We start from the raw sequence: 25,146 nt of genomic DNA on the forward strand, positions 1-25,146 counted from the left end.
CTTCTATGCGGATCATACTGGGGTGGTGAGAGATAGCATGGCTAAGTTAAGAAAGAGACTAGAACAGAGACAAAAACTCTTTAAAGAACAGCAGGGGTGGTTTGAAGGATGGTTTGGAAGGTCCCCCTGGCTCACCACCCTCATCTCCACCCTTATTGGGCCCCTTCTGATTTTATTCCTCCTTCTGACTCTCGGGCCCTGCATCCTAAACAGACTTGTCCAATTTATCAGGGAACGTGTTTCTATTGTTCAGACCTTGGTATTGACCCAACAATACCAACGACTCAACCAGGTGGAAATGGAGCCACATCCTTATTCTTCCCCATGAATGGAGGATTCCATTCCCTGAGATAAGAAAATGGGGGAATGAAAGATCCCAGCATACTAGCTTAGCCTAACGCCATTTCAAGTAAGGTCTGAAAAGCGCAGGGTGTCTACAGCCGGCCTCCTGGCCCCAGAAAAGGGTACTAAAGGTCAGAAAAACAACTTGGAGCCAGGAAGCAGGCGTGTCAAGCTCGGGGAAAAACCACGAGCTGCCCTGAGTTTGAACCCGGCCTCATTTGAATCGTCCAATCAGAGCCCTGTAAACCATGAGTTGCCCTGAGTTTGAACCCGCCCTCCTCGTGCTCCTGCTGCCCGACCCTATAAAAACCCTCCGCTCCAGCCCGTGGGCGCGCCAGTCTCTTGAGCTTCTTGAGGGACTGTGTTGCCCCGGGTACCCGTGTTCCTGAATAAAGCCTCTTGCTGTTTGCATCTGACTTGTGGTCTCGTGTGATCTCTGGGCGAGGGTCTCTCCAGAGGGAAGACTGCCTTCGGGAGTCTTTCAGAACTACAGGACATTGTTCAAAACAATGATCATTTTTATCAAAGCCTGGAGCCTCCTCACTGCCTCAGATAAGGATTAGGTTTTCTTCCCCGCTCTTTTGTTGTTTTTTGAAACAAAGTATCATTATGTAGCCTTGGCTGGCCTAGAACTAAGAGATCCACTGCCTCTGCCTCCTGAGTGCTGGGACTAAAGGCGTGCGCCAGGACTCTTGTTTCTGTCCATTCTTGGAAGATGAAGGAACAGAATCAAGCCCACAGCATTCTCAACACAGTCTACTCAAAAGTCTCGCCACAGGTGTAAAGACAGAGAAAGACACAACAAAATGTTGTCAAGGCAACAAATCTAAATTGCAAGCGTCCTTCTACGTAAAACCTACCTGGGTACTCTATAAAGTCCAGCAAATGTTCCTTCATACCCTTACCAACTTCAGTGAAGCCTGGAGTCTTAGGGTAGAAATTAGACCTTCACAAGTCTAAGACACACCTGAGAGACAGTGTATAACCACCCCAAACCTAGCACACACAGAGCTACCTTTCAGATGGTGACATTCTGACAGAAACGGACAAACGTTTATGTATGTATGTATTTATTATGCCTTTGTGTGTATAGGCCTCGGCATGACTTGGCTCTGCCCTTCCTCCTATGGGGTCCCAGGGACTGACTGTGTCATAACGCTGGGCAGCAGCCCCTTATCTGCTCTGAGTCACCTCACTGGCTCCAAGACGTCGGTTAAGACTCATATTTTCCTTACATGACTCCAAGACTCTCTTCCCCACTTGAGGTCAAAGAACTCCTTTCCCCGAGTCTCTGCTGGCCCCTCCCCTCCTGAGACCCAGACCAGCCCTCCCCACTGCCAGCACCCTGCCCTAGTTCTCATCTGTGACTGTCAGATGCTGTTCTCAATACAGCTGCTCCTGTCTTTCAGAAAGGCGCAAGTGTAAAACTTCAGTCAGGAAAACCTAGGTCAATCCACGAATCACTAGTCAACTGAGTTTCTATCTCAGAGCCTCAGCTGTCATCATTATAAAATTACAATGACGTATCAACAGGTTTATGAGATTAATTGCCAAAATAACCTTTTCCCTTTCAGTATTCGACCTTAAGGCTTCACTCATGATGGGTTAAGTGCTCTACAATTGAGTAGTGTCTGCGGCCTTCTTTTTGCTTTTTGAGAGAGGATCAAAACCAGGCTGGCTTTGAATTCACTCACTACTTTCTCAGTCACAAAGAAGCATCTAGTAGGTCACAACTGTTTATACTGCTTCTCTTCTGCTTACCTTTAAAAAAAATTATTCTATTTTATATGAACGTGTTTTTGCCTGTGTATGTGCACCATGTGTGTGCAGTGGAAACTTGGAGGCCAGAAGAGGGCTCTGGGTCCCCTAAAACTGGAGTTGTGTGTGGTTGTCAACTGCCTGATGAGGGTGCTAGAAAGCAAAGCTGGGTCCCATGCAAGGTTGTTCTGAGTTTGAGGCGAGTCTGGGCTATAAAATAAGATACTGTCTCAAACAATTTTCTTTCTTTTTTTTAAAAAATTTATTTTTATTTTATGCCTGTTGATGTTTTTCCTGCATGAATGTATAAGTGAGGGTGTTGAGTCCCCTGAAACTGGAGTTACAGACGGTTGTAAGCTGCCATGTGGGGGCAGGGAATTCTTAACTGCTGAACCATCTCTCCAGCCTCATTCCCCAGCCCACCACCCCCTCAAAACAGGGTCTCACTATGCAGTCTTGGCTGGCCTGGAACACACTATGAAGTTGAACAAGCTAGCCTTGTACTCACAGAGATCCACTGCTTCTACCATGCTACCAAGTCTGGCAAAACAGTAATTTTTATAAAGACACAGGCCTTCATCAGTCAGGTTTTCCAAAACTCAGCTATTACCCAATGGATTATCAGGCTTGGCTCATTTGCCACTACATGCTCATATGAAATTCTCTTTGTGAACTTTATTTGTTCCTTTCCCTTAAATTCTAAAGAGGAGCACAATTTTACAAATAAATAAATAAATAAATAAAGGAGCAACATACCTGAAACTCAGAAGAAAAAAAAAAGAGTTTTTGTGAGAAAACCAAGAAAATGCAGATAGACCTTCACTGCAAAACTCTTGTCAAGGACTGTGCAAAGTCTACGCTGCACAAAAATCCAATATAGACTCCCAGCTGGGAGATACAGTGTAACCACATGGATATACTGGATCATTTAAAGTGACTCAAAAGCATGCTTTACCTCTCAAAATTATAAAGTATATCTTCTGAAGAACTGAAAATAAGGTAGGTTATTTTGCTGAACTACTAATATTCACAGAAATTCAAGCCACATTCCTTATTTAGTGAAAAATATTTTAATTGAATGAAAGAAAGAAAAAACCCAACAACTGAATGCTACATTAGTTCTCAAAAGAAAAGGTTCATGTACAGTGGTATGTGTCTACAGCCCCAGCTCTCTAGAGTTCAGCAAGAGTAATAAAAAGAACAAAATGATGGAAAGAAAGTAAGGAAGGGGAAGGAGACAGGAAGAAGGAAGAAGGGAGGGAGGGAAGGATGATTTGAAGATCTTGTTTTCCTAAAACACTGGTAGTAATTTTTCAAAGTGTGCATTTGCAGCACAGTACAGAACACAAGAGACATTTTCTGTTGACTATTACATGGCTGGCCTTTCCCTTAAACTTCCTGAAACACCTGTGCAGGGAAGCCCTCAATGATGAGCCAGTAGTTGAAGACCAACTAAATTAACTGTACTTCTCTGGGTTAAAGGCTTTTCTAATGAAAACGCTACTATAGTCCTTACAAAGAAGCTTCAGAGAAAACCCTATTCTGTCTGAAGGTGTGGAGGCTGCTGCTTCAGTATGCCTGGTGTCAGTCAGAACTTGGAAACATAGGAAGGAAGCGAGGAAGCCTGAGTCACAACCTCAAGTGTTTCAAGAAGTCTGAGTAACATGACTCACAGACTGTAAAAGATGATGTGAAGCCCACAGCTACTGGAGAGTGAGCAAGAGACACCAACTACTTGGCTGTAATCAAGGTTTGTTGAAATATAAACTCAATGTCCTCAGATAGTCCAAGACAAGCCAACAGTTGACTTACTGAGCAGTTGTAGGTATTTTAAGAGGTGGGCTTTAAAGCATGGTAGGTTCCTATCTGTAACCCCAGCAGATGGATCAGAAGTTCAACTACATAGTCAGAACTCTGTCTAATTAAATAACAGCAACAACAGAACTAATAAACAAATCAAACAGAAACCTGGAAGAGGCCTTACTGCCAGGCTGCTGGCCCCAAGTTTCTGCATCAGTAACTACAAGTGTGTGCACGTGACTCAGACTTTTTTCAGTTGAGAAAAACCTACACCAGAAAGACTAAGCCAAACAGTCTGTGGAGATTAAGTTGTAATCTTCGGCTCACTGTATTCTAAGGCACCTGGTGACACAAATAGAGGGTAAGATGGGGAGTCCCAAGCAGGTTGAGGAGAAACGTGTGACAGTGAGAGACTTGACTTTTGTTGTTTGTTGGCAGTACTGAAGAGCAGACAGAGGGCTCTGGACACAACACTTGCACTGGGCTGCCCCTCCACCCCACTGATCACTAGTAAGGCGCTGCTACAGACTCACTCTGGGAAGAAGATCCCTTGCAGTCCAAATTTGAGGTTTTACATCTATCAGCAAGCATTTTTTTATAGGTTTTTTTTTAAATTTATTTATTATGTATACAGAAGAGGGCACCAGATCTCACTACAGATGGTTGTGAGCCACCATGTGGTTGCTGGGAATTGAACTCAGGACCTCTGGAAGAGCAGTCGGTGCTCTTAACCTCTGAGCCATCTCTCCAGCCCCAGAGACAAACATTTTTAAAAGATATGTAAAATAATTAAAAGGGCAAGGAAGGGGGGCTGGAAAAATCTCTAGTTTTGAATTTAACTGTAGCTTGCAACTAAAACATCGAGGCTCAGACATGATCAGTGTTGATGTTTATTGAGCACTCAAGCATGCCAGAACTTTTTTTTCTTTTCTCCTCCTCCTCTTTTTTTTTTTTAAGATTTATTTATTTATTATGTATACAGTGTTCTGCCTGCCTGCACGCCAGAAGAGGGCACCAAATCTCATTACAGATGGTTGTGAGTCACCATGTGGTTGCTGGGAATTAACTCAGAACCTCTGGAAGAGCAGTCAGTGCTCTTAACCTCTGAGCCATCTCTCCAGCCCCACATGTCAGAACTTAATAAGTAATCATATATTGGGTTATTTCTTCAAGGATGGCTGGCTTCATCACTGGAGATTTCAAAGGTGATAAAACAGAGCACGAGAATTAGAATCACAATGCCTAACTTTTACATGTAGAAATTTTAAGCAGAGTCTCAACATTTATGTACATCACAAAATCTTAGATAATTTGAGAAGAGCTAGCCAACAGAAGCATTTAACACCTTCCTCTCCCATTCCTTAAAAAAAGATCACAAATGAGAGTAATCATGCCTTTTCTTTTTTTAGAAATTGGACCTTACGAAAGGTAAAAGCGGGGTTGAGGATTTAGCTCAGTGGTAGAGTGCTTGCCTAGCAAGGTCAAGGCCCTAGGTTTGGTCCTCAGCTCCGAGGGGGAAAAAAAAAGGTAAAAGTATTTCCCAGGACCTGCCTATTTTAGTTCACCACGAATAAAGCTTTTCTCCAAAGTTTTAATAGTGAAAATTTGATAGGAGATGCAAGCTAGGAAAAATTAATATGGAGTAAAGTACTTACCTTTGACCTCAGCGTTATAACAATCCTGTGTCTTGCTGGAAGGCAACAAAGGGTGCCTTTATAATTTTAGAGCACCAATTTGTAAAAATGCAGGCCCAGTTGTAAGCTCATGCCCACTGAGGAGGAACAGAATACAAGATCCTATCTCCTATCAGGGGTTATTTACCTGGGCTGTACCAAAGTCAACTAATAGTTCTTTACAAACTTTAAATACAGGTCAGGCAAGGCAAGGTAAGCCTTTAACCACAGCACTCTAGAGGCTGAAACAAGAGGATCACAAGTTCAAGGCCAGCATTGTTTTACACAGTTAACACCCTCTCTCAAAAAGAGAGAAAATGAAGGAAGGAAGGAAGGAAGGAAGGAAGGAAGGAAGGAAGGAAGGAAGGAAGGAAGGAAGGAAGGAAGGAAGGAAAGAAGGAAGGACGAACTTGAGTAGAGAACAGCTGGAATTATAAAATAAAAATTTATGACTTTTTTGTTGCTATATAATATGCTCTTTTGAGATTTTACAATTTGTAGAAAGACAAGAATATGAAGAAAGATGACATGGTCTACTTTTCAGCAAAATGAGTAACATTTTAATAAAAATAAAACAAAAAAAATCAAATTCATATATACTACAACGGTTCTTTTGTTTTGCTTTGTATTTAGAGACAGAAACTTCTTTCTTTCTTTCTTTCTTTTTTTTTTTTTTTTGGTTTTTCAAGACAGGGTTTCTCTGCGTAGCTTTGCGCCTTTCCTGGAGCTCACTTGGTAGCCCAGGCTGGCCTCGAACTCACAGAGATCCGTCTGGCTCTGCCTCCCGAGTGCTGGGATTAAAGGCGTGCGCCACCACCGCCCGGCTAGAAACTTCTTTCTATGTAGCCCAGGCTGGCTTCAAATTCAAAATGTTCCTGCCTTCACCTACTGAAAACAGGTCTCAGGCCTTTTAATATGTAAAGTGTACTTCTAATTTAGGTGAAGGAATGAACTAATATGCATTTGTGAATCATACAGCTAAAGATCTTTCCAAATCAGGGCTCTCAAACATATTATATATTAGTAGACAGTATTAATGAATTCTCTGTAAGAAATTCCTAATTTTATGTATTATATATGTATGTGTATGTATGCACATATAGATACTAGAGGTTAGTGTAAGTTGTCTTTATCACCTCCTATCTTATTTTGTGAGACATGATCTGTCATTGAACCTGCTAATTAGTGAGGCTGGTTGAAACCCTGGGATAAAACTGTCTGCCTCTTCAGCACAGAAATTATAGGTGCAGGCTGCCATGCCTACTTTGTACATGGGTGCTGGGGATCAGAATCCATAGTATCGTGCTTGTGCTATAAGCACTTACTCGATGAGCAATCTGCCAATCCTCAGATAAAGAATTGAGAGAAGTGTTATGTGTCCATGGTGTAGGACACGTGGAGACTCCAGGTTGACGGAGGATGTCTTCCTTAGTCACTCCCCACCTTACATGCTTAGGGAGGGGGTCTCACCATTTTGGCTAGTCTGGCTAGTCAACTTGCTCCTGGGACTCCCTGTCTCCTGGGATTATGCACATGCTACTACACCTGCCTGCCTTTTACATGGGTGTAAAAATCCAATCCAGTCCTCATGCTTTGCACAGCAGGTGCCTTACCATCTGAACCATCTCCCCAGATCCCCACATTCTTAATTTTATATATATATTTTTTGATCTAAAAACAATTATAAGTAAACACTTTGAATTGAGATGAGCTCTTTATAAATGTGTATGATAACCAGAAATGTAAAATGATTATAATTTGTGCTAAGCGAGTGTGAAATAATAATCATATATTTGAAGGTTTTCAATAGTTGACCTCAGCACTAGTGATTGCAATTCTGAGCCAGGTAAGTCTTTATTTTAAGGTGTTGTGCACTGTAGGATATTTAACAGTATCTTTGAATTCCACTCAACTTGATCGCAAGAAGTATCACCTCCTAGTTAAGGCAGCCTGAAATGTGTCCAGATAAAAACTGCTAAGCGCCCCCTGAGGGAGTTATCTCCAAGATGATAACTCCTGTAATTATTAAGAGTAGTAAAGCAAATCTGCCAATAAAATATGTAGGAGAATGAATGAGAATGTCAAAATCTAAGAATTAAAGTTATAACAATTTCTATTACACTTAAATTGAGAGCTGTATCATTGAGGTATTAATGTCAATATAAATTTTATTAGTTTGGCACTTTTCCTAAATATTTTGCATAGAAAGTCTTTCCTCTTAAAAATCAACTTTGAAAGCTAGGGAGATAGCCCAGCAATTCTAACACTGGGTGGGCATGTGTGGGGTAGGCAGGAGGGCCACCATAAGCTCAAGACCAGCTCGGTCTACATAGGGAGTTCCTGAGCCATTTAGCAAGACCTTACTCGTTTAAAAGCACTTGAATTGAAGTAACTACCAAGAGCCTAAGAAGGTGGTCCTGGGTGTTCTAAGAAAGCAAACTGGGTAACCCTGAGGAACAAGTCAGTGAGCAGCACTCCCCCATGGCCTCTGCACCAGCTCCTGCTCCAGGTTCCTGCCCTCGCTTCAAGTGATGAACTGTTACCTAGGAAATAAGCCCTTTCTTCCCTAAATTGCTTTTGGCCATGGTGTTTCCTCATAACAGAAACTCTAATTAAGACAAGGAGGGTTTGCTATCTAATTTTATTATTCTTCAGGATTTAGTCACTTTCCAAGGTATATGGAATAACAAAATGACTTACTGACAGGAAATAGTAGCCATTAAAACTTGAACTATTTATTTATTTATTTGTTTGTTTATTTATATTTTATGTGCATTGGTGTTTTTGATTATGGAACTGGAACTAGAGTCACAGACAGCTGTGAGCTGTCATATGGGTGCTGGGAATTGAACTCAGGTCCTCTGGAATAGCAGTCCATGCTCTTAACCACTGAGCCATCTCTCCAGCTCTCAAACTTGAACTCTTACATTCAGAGGTTCAGAAGACCACCAGTTTAACATGTTGAGAAAAGGAGAGAAACTGACATAAAGCTCTTTTAGTGGTCCGTAGCTCAACCGCCTTATTAAAAAAAAATCTGGCCGGGCGGTGGTGGCACACGCCTTTAATCCCAGCACTCGGGAGGCAGAGCCAGGCGGATCTCTGTGAGTTCGAGGCCAGCCTGGGCTACCAAGTGAGTTCCAGGAAAGGCGCAAAGCTACACAGAGAAACCCTGTCTCGAAAAACCAAAAAAAAAAAAAAAAAATCTGAAACTGATCAAAGTCACAAATATTACCTAAGGTTTAAGAAACTCACACTTGATTATTCTACTGAAAAGGGTGATGGAGTGGCAGGGAGAAGAGAGAGTCTAGGTTGGGATAGTTCCCATGGGAAAAAAACCTAGTGAATCAGGTGGCCAAAAATAAGGACTGGCTGACACAAGAAACCAGTCACACTCATAAGCATCAAGTTATAACCATTAAGAATATTTTTTCTTGGTACCAAGTAGTTATCCCTTACCTGCTTGTGTGCGTGATCATAAGAGTTAATGTGGTTGTCAAATTCCTGATGTTTCTGATACTGTTTATCACAGAGTTCACAGTAAAAGTTCGCTCTAAGATCTTCTAAGGCTTTTGCGATCGCCTTTTCTTTATCAACATAATCCTGTTAAGAATCACAAAATACAAACAAGAAATAAACTCAGTGGGATTTAGACAGTTATTGCTCAAGTAGAGAGAAAAATAACTTTCCATAAAATTCAATGACACTGGATAAAACACAAAGGGCAATTTGGTAGAGTTAACAATTTATATATGCACTAGCAAGTGTTCAAGCGTGTGTAATTTTATTTCCCTTTTGGCAACAGTAAACAAGACCATTCCCCATTTTGTCCTTGACCAAAAACCAACTAGATTCAATATAAGGCACAATTTTAACCAGGCATAGTGTTGGTCATGCTCATAATACACCTCAGACTGACAAGGTTGCCTTGAGTTCAAAGCTATCCCTAGTACACAGGGCCAGGGCCTAGAGAGTGAGTTCAGATCCCTGGAAATGAAGTTACAGGCAATTGTGAGTTGCCATGTAGGTACAGGGAAACTGAATCCAGGTCCTTTTTGAGAATATCAGGTGCCCTTAACTGTTAAGCCATCTCTCTCCAGCCCCATTATGCCACTATTTTTTACTTTTAAACCAGCAGCTGGAATAGAACACATACTAAACAAGATTACACACCAAGAGTGAGGTCTATCCAAAGGACTCAAGGTTAGGTTCAACATTAAAAACAAACAAACAAACAAACAAACCAACCAACCAACCCCCGGAGAGCAGTGGCACATACCTTTAATCCCAGCACTCGGGAGGCAGAGGCAGATGGATCTCTGTGAGTTCAAGGCCAGCCTGGTCTACAGAGTGAGATCCAGGGTAGGCACCAAAACTACACAGAGAAACTCTGTCTCGAAAAACAAAAAATCAAAATCAAAAAAAAAAAAAAAAAAAATCAAAATAAAAAAAAAAAAAAAAACCAAGACATATTTAATATCTTTTTCAATTAATTAATTAATTGGTGTGTGTGTGTGTGTGTGTGCTATTATTGTTTTGAGATTGCCATTCACACGATAGCCCAGTCTGGCCTAAAATTGTGTAGCTAAAGCTGGCTTTGACCTTGAGGCAATCATCCTTGAGGTAATCCAAATTTTTGGATTACAGGTACATGTCACCATGCCTGGTTCAGTATCTGAAGACAGGAAAAGGGACAGTTGCCACCAGACCTGAGTGTGACACCCAGAGGACCTACACAGTATCAATCATTTTATGGCTGCGCTCTGACCTTCACAGGTATGTCAGGGCATGCACATGGACAGACATGGAATTGGACTTGGACAGGGACAGAAAGACAGACACAGACACACACAGAGCAAGTACATGTAATTTAAAAATCTCTAAAAATATTTAAAGGCATGAAAAACAGAACGAGCTATAAAGAGGATCAGATAGGCAAGACATATAATTTGGAGGGAAGAGAAAGGCAACTGCCCAATCATTTTGTTAAATAAATAAACCGTACTACATAGATGTGTACTACAATTTTTATTCATGACTGATTAGGTTCTAATAGTGAGCAGTGAAAATCCCAAGTTCTTTAAGAACAATCATTTTAGAATTTTACAACAGATAAAATAAACTGTAGATCTGTAATTCTTCTGCAGTTTCTATTCATTTAAAAATGAACCTAGTGAGGTTGGGGATTTAGCTCAGGGGTACAGTGCACAAGCACAAGGCCCTGGGTTCGGTCCTCAGCTCCGAATTAAAAAATAAACAAATAAATAAATAAAAATAAAAATGAACCTAGCCAGGTGTGGTAGCACACACCTTTAATCCCAGCACTCAGGAGGCAGAGGCAGGCGGATCTCTGTGAGTTCGAGGCCAACCTAAGCTACAGAGTGAGATCCAGGACACGCTCCAAAGCTACACAGAGAAACCCTGTCTCAAAAAACCAAAACATCAAACCATATGTTTTGTTTGCATATATGTGGAACATGTTTAAGTATGTTGAATGCAAGGAGGTCAGAGAACAACCTTGGATGTCTATCCTTACCTTCCACCTTGTTTGGGACAGGTGTCACACTTGCCAAATGTACCAGGCTAGACGGTCCACAAGCTTCCAGGCATTATCTTGTCACTGTTTCCTATTTCCCCACAGGGGCACTGAGATCACAGACATGCGCTGCCACATCTGCACATCTGGCATTGGTAAGCGCTTCACACACTGAACCATCTCCTAAGCCCCCCTCCCCTTTTTTTTCTTTTCTGAGACAATCTCCTCCTGTGAGTGATCCTAGGTGTTGCTTGGGATTATAAGTGTGTGCTGTCATGTCTAGTACCTTGCCTGGCCTCTTTTGGAGCCTGTCCTGGAACTCACTCTGTAGCCCAGGCTGGCCTCCAACTCACAGAGATCCGCCTGCCTCTGCCTCCCAAGTGCTGGGAAGGCAGAGGTAGGTGGTTCTCTGTGAGTTCAAGGCTAGCCTGGTCTACAAAGTGAGTTCCAGGACAGTTAGGGCTGTCACACAGAGAAACCCTATCTTGAAAAACAAAAACAAACAAAAAGAAAAAAAGGAAAAATAATTCAACTTGATGTCCACATGGAGAGATAAATCTATGCTTTAGTAGTGAGTATAATTAACAATGAAAAAGAAAATTCTTAATTTGTTACAATAAAATACCTCATTCAGGGTTGGTGAAGACAGCTCAGCAGGTAAGGCCACCTGCTGCTAAGCCAGAGATCTGAGGTTGATCTTTGGGTGGAAAAAACCAACTCTTGATAGTTGTTCTCTGATTGCCATGTACACTGTGGCATTACATAAAATGAATGCCAGCCCCGCAAAAATACCATCATCCATTTTTCTTTTTCTTTTTTTTTTAAAGGAAAGCATTCAGGGACTCTTCATCATTTTTCTGCTGCTACTATTTGATTTTCTATGTATTGTCTGGGACTAATATTTTCAAACATAATGTCATTTGTCCAACACACATAATTTTTACTATAGTAGTAAATAAAAAGTAACTGCAAATTGAGATTAACACAAATCACCACCAAATGTAAATAAATGCTGTCAGTCAAGGAGACCCTTTTCATCAAAAAAGACCACCTCTTCTCTGTATGACATTCTCAAACAGCAGTGCCTGTGTTTAAGGTACCTTGTACTTTTGTCTCAGCTCTTCTGTGTCTTCTTTTTCTACTTCTAGGACACGACGCCGTTCGGTAGCATCTTCGGCATAATCCAGCTTGACAAAAATAAGACATATTTATTCTTATTTCCTAAAGTACCCCAGAATTAGTGTATTGCTGTTGGAAAGCAAGAAGCTTGTGTTTTTTTCTGCTAGTTTTTGCTTCACTGTCCTGTCACAGAAAACAGCAAGCCAAGTAAGTTCCTTAATCTCTCTCCTGACAGTCCTAATAGACCCAACTGTTGATAACAAGGCTTCAGTTCAATATTCATCACCAACATTTCAGACAACAGAAAGAAGGTATCTCGGATAATAGCTGTATATAACTGTACATGGGCAGAGTTTCTAGTGTTTTAAGCACAGAACAACACTGTCTATTAAATTAAAACAAGTACCAGAGCCTGACCTGGTCTTTCTGTATAATACTGGGAAAACTCAATGTTTACAACCCAGTTAAAACAGGGGCAGTATTTATATCTTCTGTGCTTCAAAAATAGCACAAAATGAAAACATAAAATATATATATATTTTGGTTTTTTGAGACAGGGTTTCTCTGCGTAGCTTTGCGCCTTTCCTGGAGCTCACTTGGTAGCCCAGGCTGGCCTCGAACTCACAGAGATCCGCCTGGCTCTGCCTCCCGAGTGCTGGGATTAAAGGCGTGCACCACCACTGCCCGGCTAATAAAATATATTTTTAATTGACCAAAGAAAAATTAAAATTATGTTCATCTGATAAATAAATGCTTACACTGATATCTAAGTTTGAAGTTAATGCCAATTTTATACATCCCATAAAATGCTTAATGAGACCAATTTACCTCCATTTCCATACGACCCATGCCCATGACATCATACTTGACAACGATTGGAATAGGGTCTGTTCTCCCTGTAACAGGAACACAGAATCAAGTTGAGACACACAATTAGACCAACAGTCACTTTAACACTAGGTTTGGGTGGTTAGATCTTGCCTTGGAGTGCAGAGACCAGAAAGCTACAGTGAACCAAACAAAAGCCATTCTCACAGCTTCCATCCAAGCCTTCCTTCCCTGGATTAAACTCAACAAATCATGTTGGTTGACCTCCTAGCAGGAGAGAACTCCAGGTAACTATGGCAAAGCAAAGGGAATGGATGTCATCCCTTAAAACTGGTGATGGATATATCTTAACTAACCGCTTGAATAGGGGGAAGAAAAGAGTGCATTTCAAACAGAGGAAATTGATACAATTATAAATCAGTATGCTTAAATTTTTGTTTTTCAAAAGACCACTTTCAATCAAAGGAAAACTTGAAATGAAAAAACAACAGCTACTTGCCCTTAGGGACAAGACTGGTTTTATTTTAAAACTGGTGCCTAAGGTCTCATTTCCTAGAATGAATTTGCCACTGGCTTTGGATGGTAACTGGTAAGCTGTGAAAAGGACTAGTTGCGAAGAAAATTGACTTTCAACTAATTGATCTATACTGGAGATTTTTTTGGAAATAAATTTATATTTAATCCACTCATAACCAGCCAAACAAAGCAAATGGGGCAGACAAGCACTTGACTACCACAGCTGGTTTACATCACAACTTGCGCTGTTCATTGTGATGTAACTGAGAAGGACTTACCTTACCCAGGGTACACCTTTAGTGAAAAAACACAATGTTTACTTCCCTCATCATTTCACTCAGGCTGGTGTAAACAATTGTTTTTCGTCTTGTTTTTGTTGTTGTTATACACACACACACACACACATACACACACACATATATATTATTATACCTTTGGGCAAGAAATTTTAGTTTTGTCAGGTTAAATCTTAGGTATTATCAAAGAAAGATTTGTACTTTTTATCTTTAAATCATACTGAAAAACAAACGCAGAAGTTTAACTGCTTATCAACAAGATCCCATTATTGTTTTTAAACAATAAGTAGATAGAAAAAAGCAATTGTCATCAAAGTTAAAAACAAAACAAAAACCCCACCCAATATTAATGAAAATCTTTTGCCAGGAAAACAAAAACCCCTTCTAGAAGTCTTCTACTAGATATTCCCGAGGCTGCCAGTCAAACAAGATGAAAATGTAGTGTTCTCTTCTGCCCAATGGTATAATAAATAAGCAGTGACTGCAATCTTTAGCAAAAGGACCAAGGTAAAGAAGACAGGTTATAAAAATGACTTCCTAGGTGCAATATCACTTTCATAACGTCTCATTCAGGGATTTACTGGTAAAAACAAATAGTCCAATGAAACAATTGAAAAGAAACATCAAAGAAATTTATTTTAGAATTTTTTTTTGGATTGGTCAGAATTTATTTTGGAGGAATCAACAAAGTTTGGTACAGATTGATTACCTCTGTAAACCCCTGTTTATAAATTCTGCGTTAGTGCTTTTGCCTTCTAAGGCAGTCAAAGTTTGTTTTAACTTATTTGTAAATTGCAGTAGCAAGTGCTAGTGCCCATTACACTGGGGGTGGGGAAATCAAGTTTTTTGACAGTATTAGAATTTAATATTCTAGCTGATTCTTGGCGGTTCTAACATGGATACATCCCTTCTTAACAGTACCCTTTAATGAACAGGTATCAGACAAGTTGCATAAGGAAAGGAAAGGAAAATGAAAAGACCAAGCAGAAGGATGAGGCTACAACAGAGAGAGGAAGCCTAACATTGGTGCGCTGATGACAGAGGAGTAATTCATCTGAAAATACGCAATTACCACTGCTAAGTTTACCATCACCACAACAAGTCCAGGGTCATAACGCTGTAAAAAAGAAACACCGTTTGTTAGGCAGAGACCATCAGGGGAGGAAACAGGCCTTCTAGCAGGCAGTCAGGACCAGGGTGAAGTACCATTGGGCTTTGTCCCTCCCCCAATATCAGTGAGGACAGAGGAAGGACATTTTGTGCTAGAGCAGCTGTTTCTGTACTGGTCAGGATGGGGTGTGAGATTTTTGTAATGCTACTTGAGAACATGAACACTCTAATCTCCTCTTCAACAAGGCAGGGATGGGGGATGGGCTGGGATGTCAGTCTGTTGAAAGGGAGAAAACTTACTCTAGCTTCCAGTCTTTCATCTAACTTATTCGTTCTGGCAAATCAGTATTCAGGTCCAAGATGGGACTCCTTAAATAAATCACAGTAAAGACTGGATGGGATCAACCAGACACTGACCAAGTCATTTCTTTTCACAAAAGAAGTATAAGGAGCCTGGCTGACAGGGTTTCAAGACCTTTTTAAAATAGTTAATAATCAGAAGTCTAGAAAACAACTTTAGATAGTCAGTGTTTAAAGAACTATGTTCTGTTAAGAATGAGTAAAACTAAGCAGCTCTACTCAATCTTTGCTTCCTATTAAAATACTTTGTCACCAACATTTATGCTTCTGTACATAACTAGATCAATCTTTGAAAAAGAATTCAGGAAAAAAAAACCTCAAAAGAAGTATCATTTATAATTTCTGCAGAGTTAACTCACAGAAAAGATCCAAATTACAAAACAATCTGAAGATGAAATCACTGCTTACATGAAGCAATAATTTCTTATTATTAAAGTGACTATACAACCAAGGAAAAAAATCACAGAAGGAAAGAATATATGCAGGAAGAGATTGTACCATGTTTTCTAAAAAATCCCCTTACTTATTCATTTCCAATCAATGATTGATCCTATCATAAAGAATATCACTTAGAGGGGGCTGGAGAGATGGCTCAGCAGTTAAGAGCACTGACTGCTCTTCCAGAGGACCTGGGTTCAATTCCCAGATGGCAGTTGTCTATACACACACCTGTCTGTAACTTCAGTTCCAGGGGATTTGAGTCTCTCACACAGACACACATGCAAAACACCAATGCACATAAAATAAAAATAAACCATAAAAAGAATAACTTAGAATAAGTAACAATTTGAAATGATCAAAAAAAAATTTTAAGACAAGCAGCAGTAGTTAAAGTGTGTATTCCCTCAAACAGCCAACTTCTTTATACAACACTGAGCTAAAGTCAAGTCACTTCCTTATATTCGAAGCATGGAAATTTTTATTTAATTTCTACTAAACTATTAAGAACATTTTTATTATGTCTTTCACTAGGCCCAACTTACGGAGATGAGCTGTTGGGCAGTTAGCTGGCTTATTTGCCCTGCAAGCTGGCCTTATGTGACTATCTTTAATCAAAGAACTGCAAAACAGCCAGGCATGGTGACTCACGCCAGGAAGCACCGTGGAGGCTGTGGGATGAGAAGTGCAGCAAACCTGAGACCAGCCTGGGCTACACAGTGAGTGCTAGGTCAGTCAGAGTTGGAGAGTGAGACCTGATGTCAAAAAACGAAAGTGATGAGAATCACCATCACTACAACAAAGAATGTGCATACACAGTGACAACCTTAAACTCCATGGATCAGAACTATAGTTCTATAATTAATTCAGCATTGAGCACAGTACATGATTAGCTCACAATCCAAAATAAAGGCATTATAAAGATTTCAACAGTCTGTATGCATCACTTCAATTATTGTTTTGCTTTTTGATACAGGGTTTCCCTGTGTAGCTTTGCGCCTGTCCTGGAACTCACTCTGTAGCCCAAGGTGGCCTCAAACTCACAGAGATCCACCTGCCTCTGTCTCCCAAGGCTGGGCTATATCTCCTTTCCTCTGATAACTAAACAGTTAGCGCCTTTTTACAACCACAGGAGATTATGAGCAGATGGCTATTCTCTATTTTCAGAATGGTCATACAGATCGAAAGTGGTCACAAACAAAGCAAACTTTATGAATTTAAATCACTATACAGAAGACTGCTGAACTCAACACAGTCATTGCAAGGCTTCAAAACCATCTGTGTGTGCAAGTCCAAGGCTGCATGTGTTATGTGCAGGTGCACATGTCTAAAGCGGCCACAGGACACCTGCTGGTATTGTTCCTCAGGTACTATTCAACTTGGTTTTTGAGAAAAAGTCTCTTATGGAGCTTACCATGCAGCCTACCTAGCTATTCAATCCAAAGGATCTACATGTTTGCTTCCCCAGCACTGGGACTACAAGGATACCCAAACCAGTTTTCTGTAAGCTGGGTTCTAGGGATCCAACTCGGGTCCTTCAAGTACTTTACTGAATCAGCTATATCCCATGCTCAGAAATATTTCTGAAAACTGATCCTTCTCCAGATATGGTGGCACATGTTTATAATACCTGGGAAGCAGAGGCAGGAGGTCAGCCAAGAATTACAAGTCAGCTAGGTCTAAACATAATAAGTTTAAAGTTGTCCAGGGCTATACAATGAAACCTTATCTCAAAAACTAACAAAAACCCAAAAACCATAATAGGCACAATCATCTAGGAAGTGTTTTCCCAGGGTCAGCATACAGTGAATACTACAACTGTGGTCCAAGGGGACAGGCTGCTTCCCAAGGTAGCAGCCGACCTTGTCAATATCAACCACACAGTACATGCTGTGCAGGCATGAAAGATAATATGTTGGGTAAGTAACAGTCCTGTGTCAAGGTTTCATGGAGAGAGCTGCTGACACCAGGCAAGGTGTGGCAGATTCAGAGCCCTTGCAAAGAGTCTCTAAGAAGCCACCACATGAAGGTGAAGTCTAAGTTGCAATGGAAACCACAGGAAATCCCTAGAGGAAAACTGCAGGTATGGAATGGAGCTGGCCCAGAAGGGCTGTGTGTGTTCTCTAAGAGGCAGACCTACAGCAAGCAACAGGTTACTCGAGCACTCTGAAGCCCAGATGATTCTGTCATAAGCCCCAGACACTGGACCTGGAGCTGCATCATTTCTTCCAGTCTTTCTGTGCTATGCCTGCATTTCTTAGTTTGGAATGGTTTGGAACAGAACTGTTTACTCTGTGCCACTGCCTACGGAAGTATACAAATCTGACTTTGTTTCATGGGGTTTCTGTGCAGAGACCGCCTTTGGACTTTTGAACTGTGGTGAGACTGTTAAAGACTATGGGGACTTTTAAGAGATGAACTAAATACACCTTTGATTATGAGTCTTTAGGAACCAAGGTGGAATGTTATGATCTGAAGTGATGTGGTTGTGGTTGGACAAAATAGTTCATTCAGAAGGTAAAATGCTTACTGTGAAGCCTGACCTATGTCAAAGTGAAGGGAGAAAACTAACTACACCAAGTTGTCCTCTGACCACACACATGCCACGGCATTCAAACATACACATCACACTCCTGGTCAGGCATAATGGTGGTGCAGGCCTTTAGTCCCATCACTCAGGAGGTAGAGACACAAACAAACAAACACAAAAAGTGGATTTCTAGACGTTTAAAAATTCAGATTGGCTGGGCGGTGGTGGCGCATGCCTTTAATCCCAGCACTCGGAGGCAGAGGCAGGCGAATCTCTGTGAGTTTGAGGCCAGCCTGGGCTACAGAGTGAGTTCCTGGACAGGCTCCAAAGCTACACAGAGAAACCCTGTCTCAAAAGACAAAACAAAAACAAAAACAAAAAAAAAAATCAGATGTGCAGCCTTAATCCCAGCACTCAGGAGGCAGAGGCAGTCAGAGTCCAGGCCAGTCAGGTCTACACAGTGTTAAGGGGGGAAAAATAAAATAAAAATTATATATCACTTGGGAGGCAGAGGCAGGTGGATGTCTGTAAGTTCAAGGCCAGCCTGGTATATTTAGTGAGTTCCAGGACAGCAAGGACTACATGGAAAGACCCTACTCAAAAATAAATAAATAAATAAATTGGATTTGCAGGGTATGGTGGCATATGCTTAAAATCTCAACACTCTGGAGGCTGGGGCAGGAGGATTTTGATTTTGAGGCTATTCCAGAGTACATAGTGACACTGTTCACCCCTTCAAAAGGAAAAAAAAAAAATTCCTATGTACATGGGAGATATTACCATGGGAGATATGTTTTCTTTTCTAAATAATACCCCCTGCTGTTTATGTTGGTGGTAATCTCTTCGTTCTCTGTGGTTGGAGACAGTTTTGCTATGTGACCCATACTGGTTCTGAGTCTTTGATTCTCCATGTCTCAGTTTCCCAAGTACTGAGGTTATGTTTGCTTTTAGCTTCTTTATAAAACAGCTACTAAATAAATAAGCTCTCTTTTTTTTTTTCTTCCACACAGGGTTTTTCTGTGTAACTCCCACCCCCCCCACCCCCCATGTCCTGGATCTCACTCTGCAGACCAGGCAAGCCTGGAACTCAGAGAGCTGCCTGCTTCTGCCTCCCCAGTGCTGAGATGTGTTACCACTTCCCCAGCTGAAATATACTTTTTACTTGGTGTTCTTATAATCTTCCTTAAGTTGGGGGTATGGTTCAGCTGGTAGAGCACTTGCCTAGCACACACAAAGCCCTGGGATTGATTATCTAATTGATTATCTAGATTGCAGTTTATTATTAACTTAACACTAGAGATGATAAGATAAAAAGGTCTTGAATCTACTTTTAGAAAGCAACTACTAGTTTGTTTTGTTTTTTTTTCCCCCGACAGCTAATATTTTATTCAGATAGCAGTTTCATTATATGTGGTCAAAGAACATTCAAATAGGAACTCAAATAAAATGAGATGTTAAAGATCAGTCTTCAAACATAGCCAACAATGCCACGTTTGCCTAGATCTCTCCGATATAAAACCACATCCATACCTCAGTGGCCACCAAATCATTCAGCATAGCTTCCTTAACTGTAAGGTGCTTAAAGCTACCAGTTTTAGCACTTTGAATTTTTTTTTTTTTTTTTTTTTGCACTCTGAATAGTTGCAGGGAATTCAGTAGGAGTTGGGGGAACTAGCTCAAACTTGGTGTACCGCAAAATGTGGCCAATTGAGGCTTCGAGTTAGTCATGGCAGCGGTTATTAGTCCCGGGGCCTTCTCCACGAAGTTACGGATGAACTTGGCCATGGTCTAGGGTGGAAGGTCCGTCTCCTCGAACTGCCAGCTGAATGTCACCCTTGGAAGGACCCGTCACCCTTGAAAATGTCCTTTACCTCAACTGCTGACAGTATGCAGGCCCCACAACTACTAGTTTTAAGTATTTCACATTGGATTGGATTTTTGTATATTGTATATAAGTTAAGTATATTGATACAAATTTGAGACTTTGTTAGAAAATATTACACATATATTTCTAATCTTGTTCAAGGTATTGTACCTATACAGTTCATTTAACAATGTAAAGCAAATTGCTAGTCCCTGAAAGCTATTATTACCAATTAATTAGGATATAAAGAAATGCAAGTTAATATTTAGTCACCTATCACAATCAAACTTGTAGCCATATTAGGTATGTTTTCAAGGTCAAACAGAAATATATTTTAGATAGACAGATCATCTTCAAACACTTTAGAGATCTACAGAATATAGCATTCAAGATATTTTATTAACATAGATTCTTTTTTTATGATAATGAGACATGTCTGCTCCAGGCAGCTCAAATATACTTCAGAGAAGATGATATGCATCGAAGAAACTCCATACGGAGTTTACTTTCATTGTGGCAAGTTAGTCACTGGGCAAGAAAGTGCCCTTTACCTCAACTGCTGACAGTATGCTGTCCAAAATGGACAAGCAGAACATGAAAGGATTGCTGAATCTTTCAGACAAGGTAGGAAAGCCCTTCACAAAATCTTGCTTCACAGATAAGTCTGTCAGATATGCTAGGCCTGTAGGCCAAAGGTGGATGGCCCAATATTGCAGAGAAATCTTGGGTGACTGTCCAGGCAGCCAGCTGTTTCTGTCATTTCTCACAAATTTTTCGGAAGTAGCTTGTTTGCACTTCCTGCTTACTTAGGTAATATTATTTCCTTCTCAGGTCTCTGAGGGAGTTGAAGATTAAACAGTTATAGTTACAGTTTTCCTTGTTAACAAATTCAGAAAAGAAACTCACTAAAGATGTGTAAAATGTATAAGTTTGAAAGACATCAAGAAATAGTTTTCGGTTGGTAATACAAGTTAGGATAGAAAGTAAATTGGGTACAACACTTTGGATGCACAAAACTAGAATAGACAATGGAGTATTTTCTCTGAATTTGTTAAATGTTTATGGACTAGACATTATTAATGCAACTCTTGGTTGTATATATTGTATATAGTTTTTCTTATATTAGTTATAACCTTCTTTTATTATTTTAGACAAAAAAGGGGAAATGTGGTGATACATTGTGTATCCTAATAAACTTGCATGAGGATCAGAGGACAGAGCCAGCCCCTAGATTAGACATAGAGGTCAGGCAGTGGTGGCACACACCCTTAATCCTATCACTGGGGAGGCAGAGATCTGTCTGGATGTCTGTGAGTTCAAGGCCACGCTGGAAACAGAGCCAGGCAATGGTAGTACACACCTTTCATCCCAGGAATGTCTGGGCAGAGAAAGGTCTATAAGGCACAAGGAAATAGGAACTCAATCTCTTTAGCCGGAGGATTTCGTAGAGGTTAAGAACTAATGTCTGGCTGCTCTGCTTCTCGGCTCTTTCAGTTTTCAACTTGATATCTGGCTCTGGGTTTTTTAATATAAGACCATCTAACATTCAAACAACAAAATTCTAAGTTAAATTGTTCAATTCTCTAGTATTACCATTTTCCCCCCCAGAACTGAGGAACGAACCCAGGGCCTTGTGCTTGCAAGCACTGAACTAAATCCCCAACCTAGTATTACCATTATAATACTCATATTTGTTCTATGTTTCCCCATTAGTCCTAAGTAGGCATGGGTTATAATTTATAGTTTTATTCTATGCACCCCCAGGTTTTGTTATATAGCCCAGGCCAGCCTGCTTATGAACCTCCTGCCCCAGCCTCTGAAGTGCTGGGATCACAGGACCACCCCCACCTGCCCAGCTCCTAACTCATCCTCCTATTTCCCCCTCCAATCTACATGTATTTATTTATTTGGTGGTGGCGGTGGTGGTGAATGTCGTGGTGTGTGCATGTGGAGATCAGAGGTCAGAGGAGTCAGTTCTCTCCTTCTACTATGTGGGTCATGGATATCAAACTCAGTTAGGCTTGACAGCAAGCACATTTACCTACTGAGACATCTCACTAGTCCCTATCTTTCTTGAAAACTTAGTGTAGTTCTGGGGTATTCTGTCAGTAAATATATATACAATAAAAAACACGAAAAGTAATAACAAAGAATATGCAAAAAAACATTAATTACTAGTCTTTAGAAACGCATAGTTTAAGAAGGGCAAACAAAATACACAATAAAAATTATACATGGTAGAAAACTAAAAATTCCACAAAAAATAAAACGTAAGAAAAAAAAATCAAGGGGGAAACTAGGCACAGTGGCCCATACCTATAACCTCAACACTCAGAAGATAAGGCAGAAAAACAGCTCAAATTTGAGGCCCACCTGTCTACACAGCCAATCTGACAATCTGAATGTGATCTCCAGGAGGACCTACATGGTAGGAAGAGAACTAACTTTCAAAAAGGTCTCTGTTTCACAGAGAAACCCTGTCTCAAAAAACCAAAAGAAAAAAGTCTATGAAAAGTTTTTACTACCTAACTTAGCTTCTAGTTTCTAGTGAATTTATATTAAGTATGAAGAGTATGAAGACTATATATGATTACTTCAAGTTTCTAAAGAAAATATATCATATTCAGAGCCATTTCCAAATTGTTGGAGAGCAAGGTAGACAACTGTCCTGTATTATAATTCTATCAAAATCGAAGGATCCAGTAAACTGTTTAGGCATACCATACAGCACACTGATTAAAGGCTCAGATTACACACACACACACACACACACACACACACACACACACACACACACACACACACAAACAAAAAAAAAAAACCCAAAAAACAAACAAACAAAAACATACTTATGAAGATTCTGCTAAAACAGAAATAAAACATACACATTTTAGCACAATTCTACTACTTATTTGCTAAAGGATTTTGGACAAATTGTTGTTTGGAATGGGAACTTCCTGTCAAGTATGGTGGTGCATGCCTGTAAAGCAAGCACCCAGGAGGTGGAGGCAGAAGACTCCCAGTTCAGGGCCAGCATGGTTAACATTGAGCCATAGGAAAACCTTATCTCAAAAAAATAAGAGTCAATTTTTTGATCTGAAAAATGGAAATTTTATCTCAGAGACATGAAAATTGTACGACAACTACAGGCTAGCTAGCCTGGCGTATACAGAGGCAAACTATCTCTGACCTCCATACACAAGCCCAATACATGATACATAACGCACACATACAACATCATTATCATCCAAGATTTTTCTAAAATTAAACTAATCAATAAAAAAAACGATCTCTAAAAAAATATTTCATTTATGTTGGGCATTGTGCATACACCTTTATTCCCAGCACTTGACAGGCAGAGGTGGATGGATTTCTTTCAGTTTGAGACTAGTATGGTCTACACAGGGCAACCAGGCCTGCATAGTAAGACCCCCACCTCTAAAACAATGAATGAACAAACAAACAAACAGAAAAGATGTTTTTCATTTAGTTAGCCAGTACATTGGTGCACACCTGTAATTTCAGCATTTGGAGGTAGAGGCTTGGGGATCAGGAACCGAAGGTCATCATCTACCACACAAGCTTTGAGGCCAATCTGAGCTGTGTGAGACCCTGCATCACCCCCACCCCACCCCCAGCACTTGCGTGCGCGTCTCACAGGCATCAGAGGTAAGCCCCAGTTGTTCCTCAGGTACCACCTGCCTTGTTTTGATAGACAGGGTCTGGGTCTCTTTGGCCTGGAGGCTGCTGGTTTCTGTCTCCTAAGATGGGGTTACAGGTATGCACCACCATGACTAGCTTTTTTCATGGGCTCTAGGGATCAAACTGAGATCGTCACACTTGCATGACAAACACTTTACTGACTAAGCTACCTCCCCAGCTCCACATTCTTTTCATAACTAAAAAATAGAAAGTAAAATGATAAAAGGAAAAATTGCCTTCAACTTTCACTTGTTCTCAATTTTAATCTGAAATTGTGCTAGGATTAAAGGCATGCTCTACCACTGCCTGGCATATTCTTTAAATTTTACTACTTTTGGTTACTTCTATCAGTGTGGGGTTATGTGCACATGAGGCCAGCAGTGTCTAAATCCCCTGGAGCTGGAGTTACAAGCAGTTGTGAGCCACCTGACAGGAGTTCTGGGATCCAAAACCAGTCTTCTGTATAAGCAGTATATGTATTCTGTTAACTGATGAGTCATCTCCTTAGTCCCGAGATGTACTCTTTAAATATGATGCTCTTATAACAAAAACCAAAGCCGGGCAGTGGTGGCGCACGCCTTTAATCCCAGCACTCGGGAGGCAGAGGCAGGCAGATCTCTGTGAGTTCGAGGCCAGCCTGGGCTACCAAGTAAGCTCCAGGAAAGGTGCAAAGCTATGCAGAGAAACACTGTTTCGAAAAACCAAACCAAACCAAACCAAAACAAAAACCAATCTTTTCCATTATATTCTTTTTCTCTACAGTTCACCACTCCTTTCTATTCTTCTCCAATCCCTTTCTTTCTTAATTTTATTATTATTTTTTGCTGTTGTTTTTTGAGACAAGGTCTGACTATGTAGTTCTGGCTGTCCTGGAATTCACAGTGATCCACCTGCCTCTGTCTCCCAAGTGCTGGGATTAAAGGTGTGTGCCACTAGGACGGACCCTTTCTTTTTTAAATTTATATATTTTTAAGATTTTATGTGTATGAGTGCTCTGCCTGAATGTACCTATGTGTACCGGTGTCTGCACAAGTCAGAAGAGGGTGCTGGGTCCCTGGAACTGGAGTAACAGACAGTCATTGGGTGCTGTGAACTGAACCCTGGTCCTTTGCATGGGCAACAAATGCTTTAACTGCTGAGCTATCACTATAGCCTCCCCTCACCCTTTTAGCTCTAAAATTTAGACCTCTTGGGACTGGAAAAATGGTTCAGTGTTAAAGGTGCATACATTTCTTCCAGAGGACTGGAGGCTATAATTCTAGCTCCAAAGGATCCAA

At 40.6% G+C, this 25,146-nt stretch overlaps 1 protein-coding gene and 1 pseudogene across 14 annotated transcripts in view; both read right to left on the reverse strand.

The window, feature by feature from the left end:
* Nucleotides 1-25,146, reverse strand: part of Gpatch8 (G-patch domain containing 8) — an 86,076-nt gene that overhangs the window by 22,853 nt on the left and 38,077 nt on the right. For 6 of the 14 annotated variants that reach the window (XM_076543437.1, XM_042282900.2, XM_076543438.1 and 3 more), the window contains 5 exons: nucleotides 15,276-15,344; nucleotides 14,938-14,982; nucleotides 13,054-13,121; nucleotides 12,207-12,293; nucleotides 9,030-9,173 (listed from right to left, as the gene is read on the reverse strand). In XM_076543437.1, coding sequence (XP_076399552.1) covers nucleotides 9,030-9,173; nucleotides 12,207-12,293; nucleotides 13,054-13,080 — 258 coding nt within the window. In that variant the 5' untranslated portion in view covers nucleotides 13,081-13,121; nucleotides 14,938-14,982; nucleotides 15,276-15,344. The remainder of the gene's footprint in view (nucleotides 1-9,029; nucleotides 9,174-12,206; nucleotides 12,294-13,053; nucleotides 13,122-14,937; nucleotides 14,983-15,275; nucleotides 15,345-25,146) is intronic. The other 8 variants (XM_006970586.4, XM_076543442.1, XM_076543440.1 and 5 more) reach the window with 2 other exon arrangements.
* Nucleotides 19,627-20,233, reverse strand: LOC102920761 (ATP synthase F(0) complex subunit g, mitochondrial pseudogene; annotated as a pseudogene).

Source organism: Peromyscus maniculatus, chromosome 8, assembly GCF_049852395.1.
Source record: "Peromyscus maniculatus bairdii isolate BWxNUB_F1_BW_parent chromosome 8, HU_Pman_BW_mat_3.1, whole genome shotgun sequence".
Lineage (NCBI taxonomy): Eukaryota > Metazoa > Chordata > Mammalia > Rodentia > Cricetidae > Peromyscus > Peromyscus maniculatus.